Source organism: Gouania willdenowi, chromosome 10 (genome assembly GCF_900634775.1).
Source record: "Gouania willdenowi chromosome 10, fGouWil2.1, whole genome shotgun sequence".
NCBI lineage: Eukaryota > Metazoa > Chordata > Actinopteri > Blenniiformes > Gobiesocidae > Gouania > Gouania willdenowi.
This window is the reverse complement of record NC_041053.1, coordinates 27097252-27117071: the sequence shown is the minus strand read 5'-3', so window position 1 is coordinate 27117071 and position 19820 is coordinate 27097252. Positions and strand designations below refer to the sequence as shown.

At 40.1% G+C, this 19820-nt stretch overlaps 2 protein-coding genes across 2 annotated transcripts in view; one reads left to right on the top strand and one right to left on the bottom strand.

Annotated features, from left to right (window-relative positions):
* Positions 1–755: 755 nt before the first annotated feature.
* Positions 756–6749, top strand: purab (purine-rich element binding protein Ab). The gene has a single exon (XM_028459692.1). The coding sequence runs from the start codon at positions 811–813 to the stop codon at positions 1648–1650; it is 840 nt and encodes a 279-aa protein (XP_028315493.1). The 5' UTR covers positions 756–810; the 3' UTR covers positions 1651–6749.
* A 5001-nt stretch (positions 6750–11750) lies between these two features.
* The window catches only part of psd2 (pleckstrin and Sec7 domain containing 2), a 38170-nt gene continuing 30100 nt past the window's right edge, over positions 11751–19820 (bottom strand). The window contains exons 7-15 of the mRNA XM_028459399.1: positions 19386–19444; positions 18034–18123; positions 17894–17937; positions 17609–17799; positions 17447–17517; positions 16694–16851; positions 15831–15975; positions 15539–15682; positions 11751–14343 (exon numbers count right to left, since the gene is read on the bottom strand). Coding sequence (XP_028315200.1) covers positions 14113–14343; positions 15539–15682; positions 15831–15975; positions 16694–16851; positions 17447–17517; positions 17609–17799; positions 17894–17937; positions 18034–18123; positions 19386–19444 — 1133 coding nt within the window. The 3' untranslated portion in view covers positions 11751–14112. The remainder of the gene's footprint in view (positions 14344–15538; positions 15683–15830; positions 15976–16693; positions 16852–17446; positions 17518–17608; positions 17800–17893; positions 17938–18033; positions 18124–19385; positions 19445–19820) is intronic.

Below are 19820 nucleotides of genomic sequence, written 5' to 3'. Positions count from 1 at the left end.
ACAAAGGGAAGCAGGTCTCCACAAAATAAGGTCACCACAAATAAGCATTATATTCTCACAAGGATAAGCAGGTTTTCTCCACAAAAAGCAGGTCCCCAGTAGGATAATCAGGTCTCCACAAGATAAGTTCACCACAAATAAGCATATCACCACAAGATAAGCAGGCCCCACGAATGAGTTAATTCCTATACAATAAGCAGTTTACCAAAAGATAAGCAACTCCCCAAAAATAAGCATATTTCTACAGAAAAGGCAAGTCCCCTCAAGATAAGCAGGTCTCTAAAAATTAATAAAAAAAGGTCCCTACAAAGATAAGCAGGTCCCCACATGATAAGTTGGCCCCCAAAATAAGCAGGTCTACTCCACACAAGATAGCAAAGACCAAAAAAGCAGGTACCCACTTTAAAAAAGCATTTTCCCCCATGATATACATGTTCCCACCAGATAAGAAGGTACCCATAAAGATAAGCAGGTTCCAAAATGAGAACCTCCCCACAATTAGGCATTATCCCTCAAGATAAGCAGATCCACACTATTAAGCAGGTCCCCACAAATTGAAAAAAGGTTTTCACAAATAAACTCACAAGATGAAACATTTATTATTTTGCCATTTTGATATAGACGTAAATGAGGAAAATAAATGCCAAAAATGTTGTATATAAACGTTGCAAAAACAGCGTGTCTATGTTGAACGCAGCCTGCTCTGAAGATCACGTCTGTGTTTTCTAAGTCTCGGGTGTTCTCGCGATAAAGCGGCTCAGCTCTGACGGCAGTGAGCAGACGGAGAAAGGCAGAGAGGGAGGCAGCATCATGGCGGATAGAGACAGTGGCAGTGACCACGGAGGGCCCACCGCAGGGCCCGGCACGCTGCCCCCCGGCCCGATGGGTGCCATGTCGCGGCTGCAGCACGACACCGAGGAGCTCGCCTCCAAACGGGTCGACATCCAGAACAAGCGCTTCTACCTGGACGTGAAGCAGAACGTGAAAGGCCGCTTCCTGAAGATAGCCGAGGTCGGCGCTGGTGGGAACAAGAGCCGCCTGACTCTCTCCATGTCGGTGGCTGTGGAGTTCCGCGACTATCTCGGGGACTTTATTGAACATTACGCCCAGCTGGGCCCCAGCAACCCGGACCTGGTGCAGGATGAGCCCCGGCGGGCTCTCAAGAGCGAATTCTTGGTTCGGGAGAATCGGAAGTACTACATGGATCTGAAGGAGAACCAGAGGGGGCGGTTCCTGAGGATCCGACAGACCGTGAACCGGGGGCCCGGGCTGGGCAGTGCGCAGGGCCAGACCATCGCTCTGCCGGCCCAGGGGCTCATCGAGTTCCGCGACGCTCTGGCCAAACTCATCGATGACTACGGAGTGGACGAGGACCCGGCGGAGCTGCCGGAGGGATCCTCACTCACCGTCGACAACAAGCGGTTCTTCTTCGACGTGGGCTCCAACAAGTACGGGGTCTTCATGCGGGTGAGCGAGGTGAAGCCCACCTACCGGAACTCCATCACCGTCCCCTGCAAAGTGTGGTCCAAGTTCGGCAACACCTTCTGCAAGTACGCAGAGGAGATGAGGAAGATCCAGGAGCGCAGTCGAGAGAAGAGGGCCTCTGAACTGGTACCAGAGGACCGGCAGGACGACGGAGACGAGGACTGAACCAACACCGCAGCATAACCTGACAGCAAACCAGACTTTAATGTGTAATATAGAGAGAAAACGATCCTCCAAGGGAACCACCACACACACACCTCCACAGACAGATCATCTGACTGGATGTCACCCCCACTTACCACCATGTAACAGTAAGCCGCTGCTATCAAGGACTCACTGTAAGATATGAACTGTTTCCTACTTGACCTAAATGACAATGAACAGAGTGTTTATATCTCTATATGGATGACAGATTTTGCACACATCAAAGCTATTTCAATTTTCAAAACAGGTGATTTATGAAGATTTTAATCAGAGGTCCATCATATTAGACGACAGTCGTCACCTTGAACAAATATTTGACATCAGCACAAAGAGAATAATATATTAATGGACTTTATGAAACCAAAACCAGATGTATAGTTTATTATAGAGGTACGCAAAAATAAATGCAAACAACTGCGGCACACTAGGCCTATAAACTCCTGTCAGCATGTGTGTGGGAGGCCACTGTCTGAGATTTGATCCAATGAAAGCCCTTCAGTGGAAAGGTTGACACACATCAGTAAAAAAGAAAAGAGCCAATTTTGTGCGCTTCAAACTGGATAAATTAATCTCAGAGTCGATCTATTGAATATCAACCCTGTTGCACCACGTCCACGTGAACCTAAATGAAAAAAGTGCTAACTTAGATGTACTAATTATGATTTTGTGAATCAGCTGTAAAAAAAAAAAAAAAAGAGAGAGAAAGAAAAGAAAAGTAAGGAAACTCCTTAAGATGCCCACGTTTTTTGTGGGTTACGTTGATTCTTTGTTGCGTTGTTGTTTTGTTTTTTTTCCTCTGGGGGTGGGTGGGTTATGGGGGTGGGGCATGGTGCAAAACTACAAAATCCACTTGTAGGTGCGTGAGATGCAAAAACAGTCCAACAAAAAAAAAAAAAAGATACGTCGGCGCAGCATGCGGCGAGTCAACGCATCCTCTCTGACGTCATGACGACCCGTGCCTTATACACTCCACTCGTTTACGTGTTCTCACGTGGATGGTCTGCGACTCGGATCACTGCACGTTTTCGTTTACGAGTGCTGTTATGTAGGCAGGAATCTGCACTCAAGGGGGTGGGAGGGTCACGTCGCTGCAGTGCATGCTGGGACAAAGCCAGAGCCAGCTGAAAAAGAGGTTGCTGGAAGCTGTTGAAGTGGTTGGGTGTCGTGGTGAAGTCTGGTTTGATGATAGTAAAGTGTAGAGTGGGGGGTCTCACACCTATGGCATCCTCTTAGCAGCTTCTCTGATCACTGTCCTTCATTGTAGCGTCGACGTGTCCCTCTAGAATTGGGAGAAACATTCACTGACCGCGCGCTCGGAGAAAAAAAACTGGAAATGTGTGGCGCTGCACACCTTATGCACCATGATGTTTGCAGACAAACTGAGCCGCCAGTGGTTGGATGAGGCCGTCCGTCCCATCCAACCACTCTGAGTGCAGATTACGGCCTGTCGGTACAGGGCCGAGGCAGTATCAATCTCTTTATGGTGCTACAGCCCCTTCATCGCTCTTTGGGGGCCTCGCCGCTTTAGACTTTGTCACTTTTTTGCGTTATTATTATAATGCTTATTTTTTTAATAATAATTATTATTATTATTTGTCCTCAGAGGTCTTCTCTGCACGTTATGTCCTCTGAAACATGCCAGGTTTCTCCCTCTTGGCCAGAGATGAAGCCACTGACACATTTCATCTTTAGTGTGCAATATTGTGTGCGTGCCAATCGTGGCATTGTATCACCTGTACAGACTTTAAAACTAGACGAAACAGTGCGCGTAGGCTGTGCGATCGATGGACATATTGAAAGCATGGCGGTGAGGGTTAATGCATCTGTGATAATAACGTTTCCTAAATGTGAAGACGACTTTGTTCCCGTGCGCTCGCTCGGATTGATAGTAACAAACAAGTCGGATGTGTGACGAGGTCTTTTTCTGTCGCGTTCAGTTAACCAATCGGCTGCCTCGTCGTCTCCCAACACGTCACCAGAGAAACAAATGGTTCTTTCCTTATTTTTCTCTTTACACACACACACACACACACACACACACAGTGTTGGTCTAATTTAGAGTTGAGTGACACCTCAATGCTTTGGTCCAGTGCTGGGTGACACAAAAACAAATGCATGCAGTAGTCCCCCCCCCATCCCCCCTTAGCTTTGGCCTCTTGTTGCCAACTGGGTGTTCAGGAGTGCGTTTGTGTGTGTGTGTGTGAGCCAGGAAACTGAGAGTTTGGCTCTTCACTGCAACTGTGTTTGACAATTTCTGCAGTTCAGTAATAGTGATGGACCTCAACACACCCGAAGCACCTGAGATGGATGCTCAGTTTGTGACGTGTACAGATCATCAAACACACACACATTTCCAAAACAGCTCAAGTTCCACACATAGGATTCATTATTGTCTGTCCTTTGTTTCTTTTACACAATCGACCTCCATACATAAGGTATCCTCGGTGAGCTCCTTTTTGTTTTGTTTACCAGTGTTAACGCAGGTTGGCATTTGGCTGATATAGTAATGCAGAATCCTGCTGACACGCAGGAATAAAAACGCTAGAAAACAGGGACAGATGCAGTCCCTCCCGGGGCCTAGAGCGGGCCTGTGGAGTGTCTTCAGGAGTCGATCTGTCTGACGCAGATCGTCTCGGCTCAGAGTGAATGTGGAAGTCTGGCACTGCTCGTGCACCCACTGACCTCGTTACCTGCAAGCAGGAAACCTGCGCTCTGGTCTTACCAAAGACGAGTGCAACTCCTCACACTGCCCTGTGATCTAGAACTAGAACTGAATAAGTCACCTGTGACTTTGTGCTCGGGAAGCACATATGAGGTCAACGTGAGTTCATTGCGAGCGTGTTTGGATACCACAGCCCCACCACCATCAGGAGACCACATGAAAAATAGAGACCACATCATTCATAATGACATCTTTAGCCTGCTCAGCAAACTTCTTACACTCCTTATGATCCACCGGCTGTTACTGGGTTAGATTTTCCTTTAAATGATTCTTTTGTAGAGTCGTCTGTGGGCTCTTGGTTTTCAGTTTGTAATGTTTTCTAGCCTCATTTCTCATCTTATGAACAGCTTTATAGCATAAGCATGGGATGACCTTGCAGCCATTGTATTTCCATGTTACAGTCCATCTAAAAAAGGTGGCATGGTGGGCAGATGCTTTATCCCTGTTTTTTTTTTTTTGTTTTTTTTTCATGATCAGCTTGTGTAAGCATAATTGCGCTAAAGCGTTGGATTCCTCCGTATTATACAGCAGCTTGAGTGTAACCTTTTATTTGTTTGCTGCTGTTGTCCAACTTCTGGTTTGCTGATCCTCAAAATCACAGAGATTCGGGGCACGCAGACTTAAAAAAAAAAATAAAAAAAAATGAAAGTGCAGCTGCTGCCATTTGGGTGTAAAAACAAACAGGCTGATTCCACACAGAGCATCTCGCAATCTGTCTGCCTTCAAACGCTGATCCAGATTTTTGGACTTTCCTTTCCTTTGCACGACCTCAGTATGAATGAGTTCAGCTGAGAGATGTGACCAAGTCTATATAGGAAATAATTCTTTTTGTAAGACTCATATTTGCCACATAGGAAGCTTAATGTCAATGACTTTATAGGAACATAACTTTGCACTTGATTTGATCCTCTTTATGTTTGGAGGCAGTCGTGTTTTTTTTTTTTGTTGATTGTTGTTCAACTTGTTTAAACTTGCACGCTGCTCTTAGATTAAAAAAAAAAAAGAAACAGTTCAGTGTTATTTACGGCTCAAAGTCTGATTGCTAGTATGGCTCCAGCTGTGGGTGCTCAGTCTGCTTGTTTCTCCTGTCCTGTAGAGGGCAATGTTTTTTGTTGTCTTACAGCAACATGTATAACTTTTATTAGCAGCTAATTTCTAATGGTGGGATGTGGATATGGCTGCATCTGCCTCATGTAAATCTGACCTAAATAACAGACTGAAAATCCACTCTGGTGTTTTTCTAAAAAAAAAAAAAAAAACCAAATCTTTCTCTTCTGTTTTTCTTCTTCTTTACTGAGATCCTCCTTTTAAATCACACAACCAATCAAAGCCGAGTGTGATACGACTCGTCACAAAAGGAGCGCATTCACGAGCATGTCTTCTGTTTGCACATGATCGCTGGGGGTCTCGGCGCCAGATGTGTACGCCGTTCTTTCCAGATGTGTTTGAGGGTGTTGGGGGGAATGAGATCCTGGTTTTTCTGAGGGGGTGGGGTCAATGCACAATGATCATATCCCATGTCACCGTTTAGTCTTGATCTCTTTACCATCCCCCATAATGAGATAATACTTTGTATCTTTCAAAGCTATTTTATCTGTGGCGTGTGTGTGTGTGTGTGTATATACATATAAATATATATAAATATATATATATGGTTTGTTATATATGATGCTCCTTTCAGAAAAAAAAGTATAACATGTAAACAGGAAAAACATATTGCTGTTTTTTTCCTTTGTATTTTATACTTACAGAAAGCATTGAATAAAAATGGATAAATACTTGCACTTTAGATATATTAAGAAAATTAAAGATCTGCATATTATTTTTGATAGGGATCTCACATTTAAAGAGTATACATTACAGGCTTTGTGACTATTGCTGGACAGAGATGTATTGAGTTCTACTTATTGAAGTATATTTTGTCTGTGTGTCGGAAGGTTTACTAAAGTAAATTGCATGATAACGTAGTGCTACACCGGTATTGTTCTGTTTTTATTTTTTAGTTGGTAAAAATGTCTGAAAACTGTGATAACAACCCTCTTGTATTATATTAACCCTTCCTCGTCCATCCTTCAGTATTTCTTACTGAACTATGGCCTTTTCCTGACTACATGACGATGGTGCTTACTTTGGCTTTGACATCGAGCTCATCCTCGACATCTCCATCCTGACCGTTGTCGTCACTCTTCATTACTTTCCGTTTATGTATCCCTCACGACCTTATTAAATTTCCGTTGATGGCTAAAACAGAAAGTTGTGCTGTTTTGTACATTCCTGTTTTAATTTTTGTGTTGTCTGAAAAATGACTAATCATGGAATAAAATGTCATTCCACGTGTCCCCTGTCTCAACTGTGCAGTTAGTGTTAGTAGAACTACATGGAAGAGAATTCTGATTGATTCAATGGTTGACAAACTGGTATATAGCTGGTGGTTCACGCAATGTGTAACTTTGGAAACCAGCAATTTTGACTTAACCCTCGGGGCACCCTTGAAAAAAAAACTTACACGCTTTGAACTTAGGTACCAGAACTGTAGCCTCTGTAAAAAAGGCCGTATATAAGTTTCTTTCCCCCCCGTTTTTTTCACATCAGATCTTTTCCAGAACCTCAGACCTAACCATAGATATAAAGTTTTCATTATAATACTGTATTTTCTTGCATTTTTATGCAATTTCTCTCATAAAACCACAATTTTTTCAATAGGATTATAAAATATGATTTTCTTTTTCACAAAATATGTTGCAAAGTGAAATATTTGGTAAGAAGTTATTACAGCTTTGACTCGGTCAATAATTAATAGGAACATTGATTTTGAAGCATTATTACTTTTAGAGCTATGCGCATACGAGTACTGTTTGAGCTTTGCTACTAAAACGGTCCTACCCTTCATTAAAGTGTCTTATCTCTTCATATATAAATATATTTTCACATCAGATCTTTTCAACAACTTTAGACCTAACTATAGATATAAAGTTTTCATTATATGTCTGTATTTTTTTTTAAACATTTTATGCCATTTTTCATTAAAAACACAAAATATGCATTTTCTTTTTTTCAAAACTAAGGTGCAAAGTGGAATATTTGGTAGAAACATTGATTTTAGGGTATTATTGTTTTTCAAGCTATAGCTCATATAGTATTATAGCTATAAATGCTTGAAGAAAAAAAAAAAACTAGAATCTTTAAGCTAAGGTACCAAAACAGTGTCTTCAAAATGTTATATATATTTCTCTGCACTTTTTTCACATCAGATATTTTCAACGACGTCAGACCTAACCATAAATATAAACTTTTTTTTTAATACTTTTATACATTTTTTATATATAACACTTTTTGTCATAAAAACACTTTTTTTTTTTCAGCGAAAAAAAACACAAATTATGCATTTTTTTCCCCAAAAAAAATGAGGTGAATTTTGTATTTTGACGGTAGAGGCTTAAATTTATTAGGTATTTATGGGAAAACCACTGTTTAATGTCAGTGTAACAGTCTATCCAAAATATGTGTTTATAATGGGAGTTATGGGATCAAATTAGTCCCGAACACAGAGTGTCAGTACAACAACCCTGGAACAAACTGTCACTTGAATGTTCATGTACATAAACATATACTATTTAATTTAAATGTTCACCTGCACTATTATCCTATTATTATTTTTATCATCTTGTTATATTATTCTATTTAGTTTTGCACATATTAGTCTTTAACTACTGTTTATATTTGTTTATATTTTTTCTAGTTGATCGTTATTTAATGTTTACATTGTTAGAGAGAGCACAGTTACCAAGTCAATTTCCTTGTGTGTATAACATACATTACATGGCCAATAAAGTTGATTCTGATTTTATATCTCCTGTTCTATACATCTTGCAATAAAAGTCATCATGAAATTATGAACATGATATTTAAAAAAAAAAAAAAACATTCTGACCAAGGTTCATATAATTAAACTGAATGAGATACTAAGAATAAAGGTGCCCCGAGGGTTATTAATTAAGCCTCAGAAACAATAGCCACAGCTCACTAAAGCACTTTATTTTGTTCTTATTTTCAAAATTCTGTTTGTTTTTCCAGCATATTCACATAAATGGTGGATTTCGTTCTCGGACGGGGCTGAAGACTCATGGCCGCCTATAGCCAGAAACACCTATGCACCACAGTTATTGATTACACGCCAATATTCTGTTTTAATATCAGGAATCCACCAGAATAATCCTACTGCTCGCCCTCTGAGCCACAATATTATGAGAAGTGAATAATGCTCCGTCTGTGTAATGACTTTAGCAGCAAATGAAGGAAAACAAGGATTTGAGTCAGTTTAAGAAAATGATCTGATGGCAAAATAATCATATGGTTTACATTAAAAAAATAAATTTAAAAAAATCTTTATTAAATTACTGTATGTCAAAGGATGTTTTTGGGCAAAATGACTTGATTCGATCACCTAATGTTGTGCAGCTCTTCTGGGATGTTCTAAGTCAATATCTATCAAGATGCGTCACCAAAAGCGGTATTTATCCAACAACAGAGTCAAAGGATGGTGTGAATATTATTGGTAAATCCCAATAAGTAATCCCATCTTTGCGATATCTTGAAACGCTATTTTCTGATCGCAAAGGCAATTTTTTTTATTATTCTTTTGATTTTTTTCTTGTACTGTCCTGTTCAGTTCAGAGAGTGTTAAAGAAGTGCAGTCCACATGTTTACATGTTTCATGGAACGTGATGTTAGTTAGATATGTTGAAGAGTTTGCTTTATTGTTGTAATCTGTACTTTAAATTTTGTATTTATTTAAAGTTTAAATAAATCTGAAATTGTTTGTTATGAAACAGATTGATTTATTGCTTGTGTTCATTGAAAAATACATGACAAGAGGCCTTAGAAAAAACTATCGCATATTAAATTGCAATATCGAGGAAAAAAAAAAATCGCAATTAGATTATTTTCCAAAATCGTTCAGCTCTAATCACGTGTGCAGACAAACATAAACCCTTGATAACATACCACTAAATATACTGCTACATTTTTTCACTTTATTTAGATGCACCAGGGGTTTTTAACATGGTTTTTTTTTTTTTTTTTAAAGTCTGCATTTGATCATATTGGCAATAAACCAGAGAAGAGAGTCAATGAAAGTAGTTCATAATTCATTCATTGCAATTTTACAAAGTATTATTTTTAGTGTATGTGGCGCATAAACCTGCATGTTCTGTATTAAAAATGGTGACTTGGATTCCCAAAAACTTTTAATGAAGTTTAATGAAGACTCTCATATTAAAGGACCTGCAGTTAAAGTACAGGTGTCGGATACCACAGCACATGTTCAGAGTGCCATTTCAGTCCATTAATCAGTTATGTCAGGGGAAGCTGGTGCTCATACAGTTGTTGGTTTAAATTTCCATAATCAAAAAATTGTGAATAATGATGTAACTAAATGATCTGTAAAGATCAGAGTTGTCACCTCTTTTTAAGACTCAATGTTGGCCAAGTGATCCAAGTGATACAGAGCAGGGGTGTTAAACTCATTTTAGTTCAGGGGCCAAATACAGACCAGTTTGATCTCAAGTGGGCCACAGATTTTAGCAGGAAAAACAGCATTTGATTTAACTTTGATATTGAAAACATATATATAAAACAAATGACTATATGTTTTAAGAAGTTGTGTCTAAACAAAGTATTTTTGGTAGCGATAACGTAAAAGCCCTTGAGATCCTGGAGTGACTGTTTACTGCATTTTCATCTTTTCTTGGTGTCTTGATGGCATCTTTGTGCTCAAGCTGCTGGTTTTCCAGCTGTCAAACCATTATCACAGCATTTACCACAACAGGGAAAGTAAAGATATGGTCTGTGATGTTTAGTGCAGCGCCAACGTAAGTTAAAGAAAAATCTCAGACGTCACCGATAAAGGTGATGAAACATGCTTCTGCATGAGGCCTGGGTTTAATTCCCACAGTACTGTCTATGTGTTGGATTGACGTTGGAAAAGTCACTAGAGCCCAATTTGTTCCCATTGGAATATGAGCAAATCTATTTTTTTTATTAAATACAAAATGTTAAACAATTGATGCATTGTTTTTTGTCTGTATAAACAGATGGCTGTAGATTGTAGATGATCCTATTTTAATTGATTATTTTTAAGAAAATCCTTAAAAAGTCAAGGTTTCATTTTCCTCCGACCAATTTTTACTGAGGTACTCAACTTTAAAACCCCCCAATGACACAGAAACAGATTTTGTATTAAAAAGAAAAGAAAAAGTTTTTTTTTGTTTTTTTTTTCTTCTTAAAATACTGAATATCTTTTCCTACAAAAGAGTTTTTGAAGAAGAACTAGAGTTTGCGACCCATGGGTGACGTAATAATCTGACGGACGTGAAGGTTAGTGACGTCTGCCGTGGTGAAAAAAACTACACATTTCCGGAAATGGACTAAAAAGCACATTTATAACACTTTCCCCTGATATAATCTTAAAAAAAAAAAAAAAAAAAAAATCAAATCACACGGTTTCAATTTAAATCAAAGGAAAAGAGGTTACCAGGCTACGAGGAACAAAAGTGAAACTAAAAGAACGTCACACTGAGAATAGTTGTTCACAACACAACCACAGAGTGTCTGTTTTATGTCAGTTATAATCTGATAATATGGTTTACATATAAGATGTGGGTTTTACGTTATTTAAAGCATATTACAACTATGTAACTTAGATGATTTCTGACTCCGTTACTTGTCGGTCAACGTGTTTCCGTGAGCGATCGGGTGTGCGTGTCACTTTAAACGTTGTCGCCGCAAGGAATTGTGGGTCAGCATTATCTCGTCTCCTTTGGTAAAGAATGCATCAGTGTTTCCAAGGCTAAAGGAGGTTATAAAGGAAGCATTGAGCCTCTTTTCCTGAGCTTAAAGAGAACTCGAATGCTTTTTTTTTTAAATCATGGCCACTACTTAAATACTTCCGGGAGTGAAGGAACAGTGGATAGGAAATAGGACTAGGAAGGAGATAGGAGGCAATATTTGGACGCAGCCCAGGTCTCTTGTTTTTTTTTTTTTTTTTTTTAACAGTGCCACTGTGCATTACAACTGTCAAAGGAAAAGCTGTAGTAGTACATTTAAATTAAAATGTGGCTTTATCCTGGAGTTTGGCCTATTTTCAGAATTTAAATGCAGCCATTGGTTGAAGCATTTCCATCTCTGCATGTCAAAGGTTAGCGTTCCCTGTGTGTGTGTGACTTTAGGGAGATTTAAAGAGATTCAGAACAAACTTCATTTCCACATAAATGATAAACCTTAAGTTTTTTTTTCCTTCTTTTTTTGCAATCTTTATAGCTCGATGAATCACAGCCACCAGTCTGTGTATAAAAGCTTTATGAAGCACACACTAAATATTCAGTAAATATAGTAGTTTACATAGTATAAGCATCCGGTCCAAAAAGTTCCAATATACAAATAGCAACAACAAAAATGTAATAATTGACAGATTCAATGCAGACATCAAAGTGCCTAAGGTGTCCTTTTTTTCTCCTTTAAATAAAACATAATCAACATTTTTCACAACCCTATCTTACGGCACAGGCCTAGAACAGTTGGGAAACGACAGTTAGCACAACAGCCACTATAGTCACTATAGAGGGCGTCTCAATGTAAGAAAGCCGGGTTGATCCTATAACCATAGAGTTTAGGAAGAGGGTCACTACGGTCTGGAAAGATGAATCCATCCAGCTGCTGGATGTCGCAGCGCTCATTGGTCAGTGATTGAGTCTCTGTGGCACATCAAACTTACTGATCTACAGTTGTGTCTTTAGCAAACAAACAAGAAACAGAATGTGTTTGAGGAGAGTTGGGATCCGTTACTAAAGGTGCTCAAACAGCAAAAACACCACCCTTACAAAAAGTCCTCCAGCTTGATATGTTGTTTTCCTCCGCTTAGAAAAAAGCAAAAATGTGCTGGTTCTCGTACTCAGAAAAACAAAGCGGCTTCAATTTCCTGGAAAAGGAATCCCTCCTCCTCACCCTGGTGGAGGGTGTTTGCATGGCTACTCTCTGCTGGTGGAGCTGTTTTGCTGACTCGCTGGTTCACTAAAGCCACTCATTTCTGGACCTTCTGAAGCAGTCCTGCTGCTACACCATCACTGCAAACAACAGGCCCGAGTTCTTCTGAAAACATGCTCACTTCTTCCAAAGGATGGCAGGAAAATAACGTTTTATTCTGCATGTTTGCAGTGGATATCTCTATTTTAGGTTTGGATCCAGACTGAGTTGTAGTTCTGCGGATGTTACATCACAATATATGGGAAACGACACAATGTCCCTACCTGTGAGGCATGTGTGAAGCATATAAACCAGCTGAGAGACTCAACAATAGGTTTAAAAAGTGAGTGAAAGAGTTAAGAGCTTGCAGTGTGACCTCCTGATAAACACAGCACATCTGCAGCTGTTTTTAAAGACTCGCACACAGAACCAGGTTTTTCCTTGTTCGGTCCAGGAATGTTATACAGACACTTTCAGGGTAAAAGTGTCAGCTCTTAATAAACTGTAACCAAACCTTGGTGAGCTTTGCCTGATGTTTTAACAAAGCAACGTGTAAACATCAATGGAAAAACTAAGAGCTGATATTACAGGTGTCTTAACCAATGTTTTTGGCTTTTTGATCCATTTTTAAGCCATTACGTGCATTGATAAGCCCAGCACTTCCCTTTTTTTTTTTCTGTTGAGGCTATAAGTGTTACGTAACGTGTCATGATGTGTATTTACATCATTAGATGAGCATCTCATAAGCCTGAGGGAATGGCAAAGAGAACTTAAAATGTAACAAACACCATTGTGACCCTGTCCCTTCTTATTGTTGTACACGGCGTTTAGTCAAATTCCTCAGACACAAAGTAGGAGACCAACGTGGCGACACAGTGCTGTCCCTCATATCTAAAATACTGTCATGACATCATCTTTGGGGGGGCAGCTCAAAAAATTCACAGAAACCAATGAGATCTCTCTCACCATCTCATATCAGGGCGGCCTCCATAAGGCACTGGACCCCAGTGACCAGGTGAAACCAGGACGATATTTGGCAGCTACAGTGCACATGTGAAGACAAGAGTGCGCGTACGACAGGAACAGGGAGTGAACCCTTCCTGTGGAAAATAAATAATAAATAAATAGACACCTTCTTGCACATATGGAGAATATGTTTTACCACCTAAACTGTAATAGGTCCATACTACGCACACACCTGTGAGTGGCCGTGTGTGTAAACGCTTAGTGAAAAAAGGCTAAAATGCTACATTAGTACCTTCTCTACTACGCTCAGATAAATAGAGGTCAAACCAACCTCCGTCACCTTCTTTGTTCTCCTTCAGGCCTCACATCGATATATAAGAAACTCCTAAAAACACACCTCCACTACGGATGACTGCGTCACGCTAAATAATACTGATGCTGCTATAGATACTGATCACAGTTGGGATCGTTTTAAGTGTGCAATGGTAAGAGTTTTAAAGAGGTGGAGTCACGCGGTTGGTTTCTAGGACATGCTAGGCATTTGCTTCATCTATTGCTCTAGGAGAGATACTCAGGACGGATCACTTTACATAAGGACACTGACATTCTAGAGGATCAGAGGAGCCAAAAAACTAGGATCAAATCCAGTCAGAAGATGTAGGAATAAAGTCATTTTGGCTTGGTAGGAGCAAACTCTGAAGCACCTCCTTGTATTTTCAGCTCCTCTGAGCAGAAACAGAGTATCCAGGAGCTTTCCCGTTGGAGCCGCTGTGGGCCTGGCTGATGGACGGGGACGATCGTGTCTTGCGGAGTTGGTTCTCGCGGCCGACTAGGCCACCCTCCATTATCAGGCCCCTCATCACGCTGGCCTCGATCTTCTCAAGGTCATCAGTCTCAGCCCGAATTTTAGCCTGCAGGAGGCTGATGTACGTCTCGTAGCGCGTCTTCTGCTCGAAAAAAAAAAAAGGAGAGATGAATGTGTTCAGACACAAACCCAAGGAGGTTAATCACAAATAGAAGCTGGAACTGTCACTCCAGGGCTTAAGTCCAAGTAGCTGGATTAATGGAGATTCTGGCTAACATCAGTACATACAGGACTTCAAATTCCACAAACAATTCATTATTGTATTAAATACATTTGTAATATGGTAACTTGTTCTGTGAATCAAACCTGTTCCTTGGTAGGTTATGTTCATATTAAGCCTGAAAACATTCCCAGTCTAAGTTGCAGACAGAAGGAGGACGTTGATGCACAGTTTTACTGAAGTGTTTGATGTCTGGAGAAAATTTTAGGACCAGCATGAACAGCTGTATCACCTGTCAGCAGAATCAGCTATTTCTTTTCCCCGTCTTCTTCAACAGTATAGTCACTTATGTTACAGTTTCATTTATTCAGACAACTGTTCTTCAGGAAATGTTCTTATTATCGTTGTATTCAAAAGGAAAACATGCAGGAATTATTACGCGGAAGTTAAGTAATAATCAAGGCGATCAGCAGACGCCTCTAAAGAAGACTGGCAGTGGTCAGTCCAAACATATTAAGAGATCAAGGTAAATTTCCTGAAGAACAGTTGTCTGAATAAATGAAACATTAACATATTATTCAAAAAGAACATGCTGGAATTAGTATAGTCTCTTTTACGTATTCAATACAAGACTACATTTATTTTCTCTTTGTCAATGGGTTTCAGTTTATTTTATAGTGTGAATTATTATGGATTACTCACACTGATCATATATTCTCCCATGTCATAACATCCTGTTTACAGCAGCAGATGAAATAAAACGTGCCCATATCAAAATGTGAATTCATAAAAACAAAGTAATTAATTGTGTTTTTCTCAGCTCTGTCATTGTAAATCACATTGTCTGTGCTTTAGTGACGATCGCTTTTTAAAGTTAAGTGTGCACGAACCTGACTTTGGCTCAACCTATCAGTTATTGATTATATCAAATATGTTGAAACGCTAAGTCCAGCTCCATCCACCTCAGACTCGGCTTTCCTTCAGGATATGATAAACCAGCTACTTGAAATGAAGCCCTTCTGTTCATCAACAACGTCTGGATACAAATGTTCCAGCTAAGGTTGTTTTTTGTAAAAATAAATAAATAATCAGTAAAGACTGAACTAAATGCTGGTACCTCGTACGTGAGGTAGTGCTCCTTGAGCCGGTACTCCTCCCACTCTCGGCTCTTGGGGTCGGCTGAGGGGAGGTTTTTTCTGTGTTCCTCCAGCTCCAGGCTCATCTGCTTTAGCTTGCTCTCGTGACTCAGCAGCTGCTCATCCTGCACCAATCACAGCCCACAAAGCAAGCCAGAAGACCCCAAAAATCACCCAATCAGATAGAAAGGGACATTTTCCAACACTGTGCGGATACACTGTGTAATCTGTGGGCTGCTTTCAAGCAAAACCTGGGAACGAATGTAAGTTTACCTGCTTGAGTCTAGTGGATGAAGATGGTAGGATTGGTCGACAGAATTTCTTCATGGAGCCGATAGCGGCCGGGAACGCTGGGGCGGAGAATAGAGCTGCCACCAGGTTGATTCGGAAGATCCAGGACATCATCTCCTCCTCACTCCTGGGGGGGACATGGAGCCGTTAAAGGGTCAGTAAGCAAATGAACAAAGACAACAACAACATGGATTTAATCAAAATCAGCCTTTAACATTTTTGTTTAAAGTGCTCATCGATTTCCACTTCATCACAGAAACTAAAAGTGCATTCTTCTGTGTCAGAAACAGGCACATGCAGACAATCCCTTACCCATAGTGCACAAATAGGCAGGTACAGTATCCTTATTAGTCTGAAAAAAACTTCCACATGCTGCAAATCCATTTTTAAGATCAAAGACTACAGTACTTTATGTCTGTAGTAAGTTATACATCTGATTTAAAGAAATTGAAACACCATGCAAACTCTACACAGAAAGCTCAGAGCCCAGAAGATTAACCTGAGCTAAATTTCCTCACTTTAAACTGATACCTTCTTGATTCTTGTATATATCTGTATTATACTTTATTATCTTTCTACATATGTGTGCACTTGTATTTAATCCTTAACACTTTTTTACTTAATTATGTACGTTTTCCTTTTCTTTCTTAGTAGTCCTGATTCTGATTAAATGCTAACATGTTTCAGGCAAAATATTTTACATGAGTTTAATTATTGTCAGCACCACTTATTTTGAAAACATTAGAGTATTTTGAATTGTTTTTACAGTATTAGCATCAAATATCTTGAGGCCTTGAGGATTGAAAACATAGCAGTTTTGCAATGTGAACGTTCCAGTGACTCACGGTGCGTGCAGCAGAAACACTCTCCAGTCGGAGGTCTTGAGCTTCAGTACATTGGCTCTCTTGCTGTATTCCGTGGCACGTGTGGCCAAAGCGTGGTTTATCCGCACCGCGTTCTTCAGATCTACCACAGAAAGGTCTGTGTCAGGCTTGTATTCATCCTGGATAACAGAGACAAACACAAGTCACATTTTACAACTCACATACACAATCAATAATTATTACTGTCAAAGCAAAGATTGGAAGAAATTCTATCGCTGGTTTCTGAATTATAGCACAGCGTTAATTCCTTACCTAAGCTGTTACTGTTCATTTAAGCTTTTCTACTATTTAGTGAGGCAAAGATACACTCATGCATACTTTATTTACTAATCACTTCAAATAATACACTGATCCTTTGGCGTTACCACGGCAACATGGAACAGCAGAGGTTGTTCTACATCATGGAGAAAGAATTATTAAAATAAATAAAAATTAATGATGCACTGGAAATCACTGGGACTCAGAAGGAAGTGGATACAGGCATTACAAAATAAAATTATGCTAATAAAAAAATGGGTTTATTAAGACGTTGGTCAATACATCCTTCCTGCCAGCAGGGGGAGACAGACAGCGATGCAATCTAGGCCTAATTTTTAACGCTCTCCTGACTGTGACGCACACACGCACACGCACAGCACAGCAGCATCCACTGCTGCTGTGACTGCGCTGGTGAATGTGTTACTATAGTAACAGAGCAGAGATAGGATGCAGTACCTTTTGGAGATAGAGGATCATCCCCTTTAAAACTGCATAGAACTTCTTCCAGCCACGACGGCCCCGGGGTGCTGGAACAGGGGAGGCATGAAGGCCAAGCTTGGTCAGAATATAAAAGTACACGGTGAAGGACATTCTGTGCCTCCGTGCTTGTGCACTCACTGCGTTTGCCGTCCATGTCAGCGTGGCTCTTGCGGGTCAGCACTCCGTGTTTATAGGTGACGGCGTTTAAAAGAATAGGAATGGCGATGAAAGGGTTATTACCGTCCGTTACCCTGGCAACACGTTTGCTGCCGCCCTCACACTGCTCCTCCACCAGTTCAGACAGACTCTTCCTCAGCTCCTCCTCCTCACTGCACACATTATCATCGCCATTCAGTAAAAACCCTGAGGTGCACACTTTGTTGTTGTACTTTTCCTCTCAATTAGTACTAAATGCATACTCACACTGCCCACTCCAACTTCTCATTTTTGATAGAGTTGTATAAAACCTGTGAAACCAAAGGCTTTGTGAACATTTTTTTTCTTGCTTTGGTATTTCAGATTTAACAGAGATTAAATGTTTAAAATATACAAAAAAAACGTACCTTCAATAAATCTATGGGGAAATCATCACCATTGTTGAGTCCATCCAGATTACTAATAAATTGCTGACAGGACATCTTTTTCCCAATGTTCTGAAGGGATGAGGGAAACCAAGAACGTAAAATAAAACAAGAATGATAGAATAATGTTGGTCCCACTTTTATGCAGTTTGTATATAATTCCACTGGGTGGCAGAACTGAGCCACTGTCAACAGTGGAGCAGAACTCCAACATTCTAACCTTTAAAACACTAAGCATCATAACAGCAGGAAAATGTCACTTTATTTCTGTATTTGTATTTCTTTGTATTGTAAACAACATTTAATGAGAAAGCCCCATTGTGATCGAAGCGACTCAATTTCAAACAAGGAGTTCATGGCAGTGCACAAATCTGTTGGAATTATATTTCCTAATGTGTGAACTGTTCTGTTTATTGCATTTATATGGAAAAAGAAAGACTGTCTGTAAAAAGGGCTTCTCAAGTTCTAATAAGAGTGAGCATAACCAGGCCATTCTGTATTTGGTCGGATAAAACTTCAATCTACAAGCAAGATGGATAAAAGAAAAGAGAGGGTTAGTACAGCTAGAATACTCACCACCTTGGGGGGGGGGGGGCAGAGACCAAGGGACCAGGTTAACAGAGAAATGGACATAAGAGGTTTGGAAAGAAGACAAAGAAAGGATGTCAGTTCACTGAGAGATCAGTAAAACAATTACAGACTTGTACAGAGCGAGCGAGTCAGGGGAAAGAAAAAGACCTATATGACACAGATCAGTGATGGAGCTCAGACCACACAGTGCTCCTCTTTTTACAACCATCAGAGGACACGAGACAGAAGCAGGTCAGAAATTAGGCCGGGGAGAAAAGGGAGTGAAGAGGAATGAGGAGACAGACAAAGCTAAAATTAAAGGCGAGCTGGCATGGACTGGCCATCTGGAATACCTAGCAATGCCTGGTGGGCCGTCGACCCGCAGTGGGCCGGTCCGGTGCGCTACGTTTTTGTTAATGATTATTTTGACATGACTCAACATACCTGTCAAGTATTCCCTTCAAGATGGGAATTGTGACAATGGTCAGCTCTCCTATGATAAGCATCTTTATAGTATTGAAACAACATATTAAACTTTTAATTCGTTACTCTCTTCCATATAGACTGCTACACCTTGTTTTAATTTTTCATATGTTGAGTGCTTTCGCATATTGTAAGGGGGTGGGCCACTATGGCCAAACATGCCAAAGCAATTTTTTGGTCCCAGTCAAGCCCTGGAGGATTAGAGAGATCTAACACAATAGAGTGTAAAATCTTGATCATTGAAATAACATGAACACAAATTTGGTGTCATATATACATACATGTCCATGTAAATCAGTGTTGAGCAGCATCAGGGCACAGGTTAACGTGTGGGCTCCATCTGCAACAGGAGAAAGGCAAAGTTTATCGATGCTAACTAGGGATGTAACGATTAATCGTAAGGCAGTTAAAAAATCAATTCATAGGTGTCACGGTTCACATCGATGCTCTGAATATTGAATCACAGTACTTTTTTTTTAAAAAGCAGAGGGCGCTTTAACCTTCTTTTGTCCAGAAGTGTAGGCGGCGGGCGGAATCTGCTACTACTTTCTTTCTGGCCGCCTTCTACTCTTAAACATGTTCATAAAGGATTCCTTACCCTTTTAGCATTGAAAGAATGTCTGTAATATTACATGAATATCTGTAAAAGTCACGTTTTTCTATTAGCTCCGTCTGCTAGCGCATATCATCTCTTCTTCACTGCAAGAATATCTGCA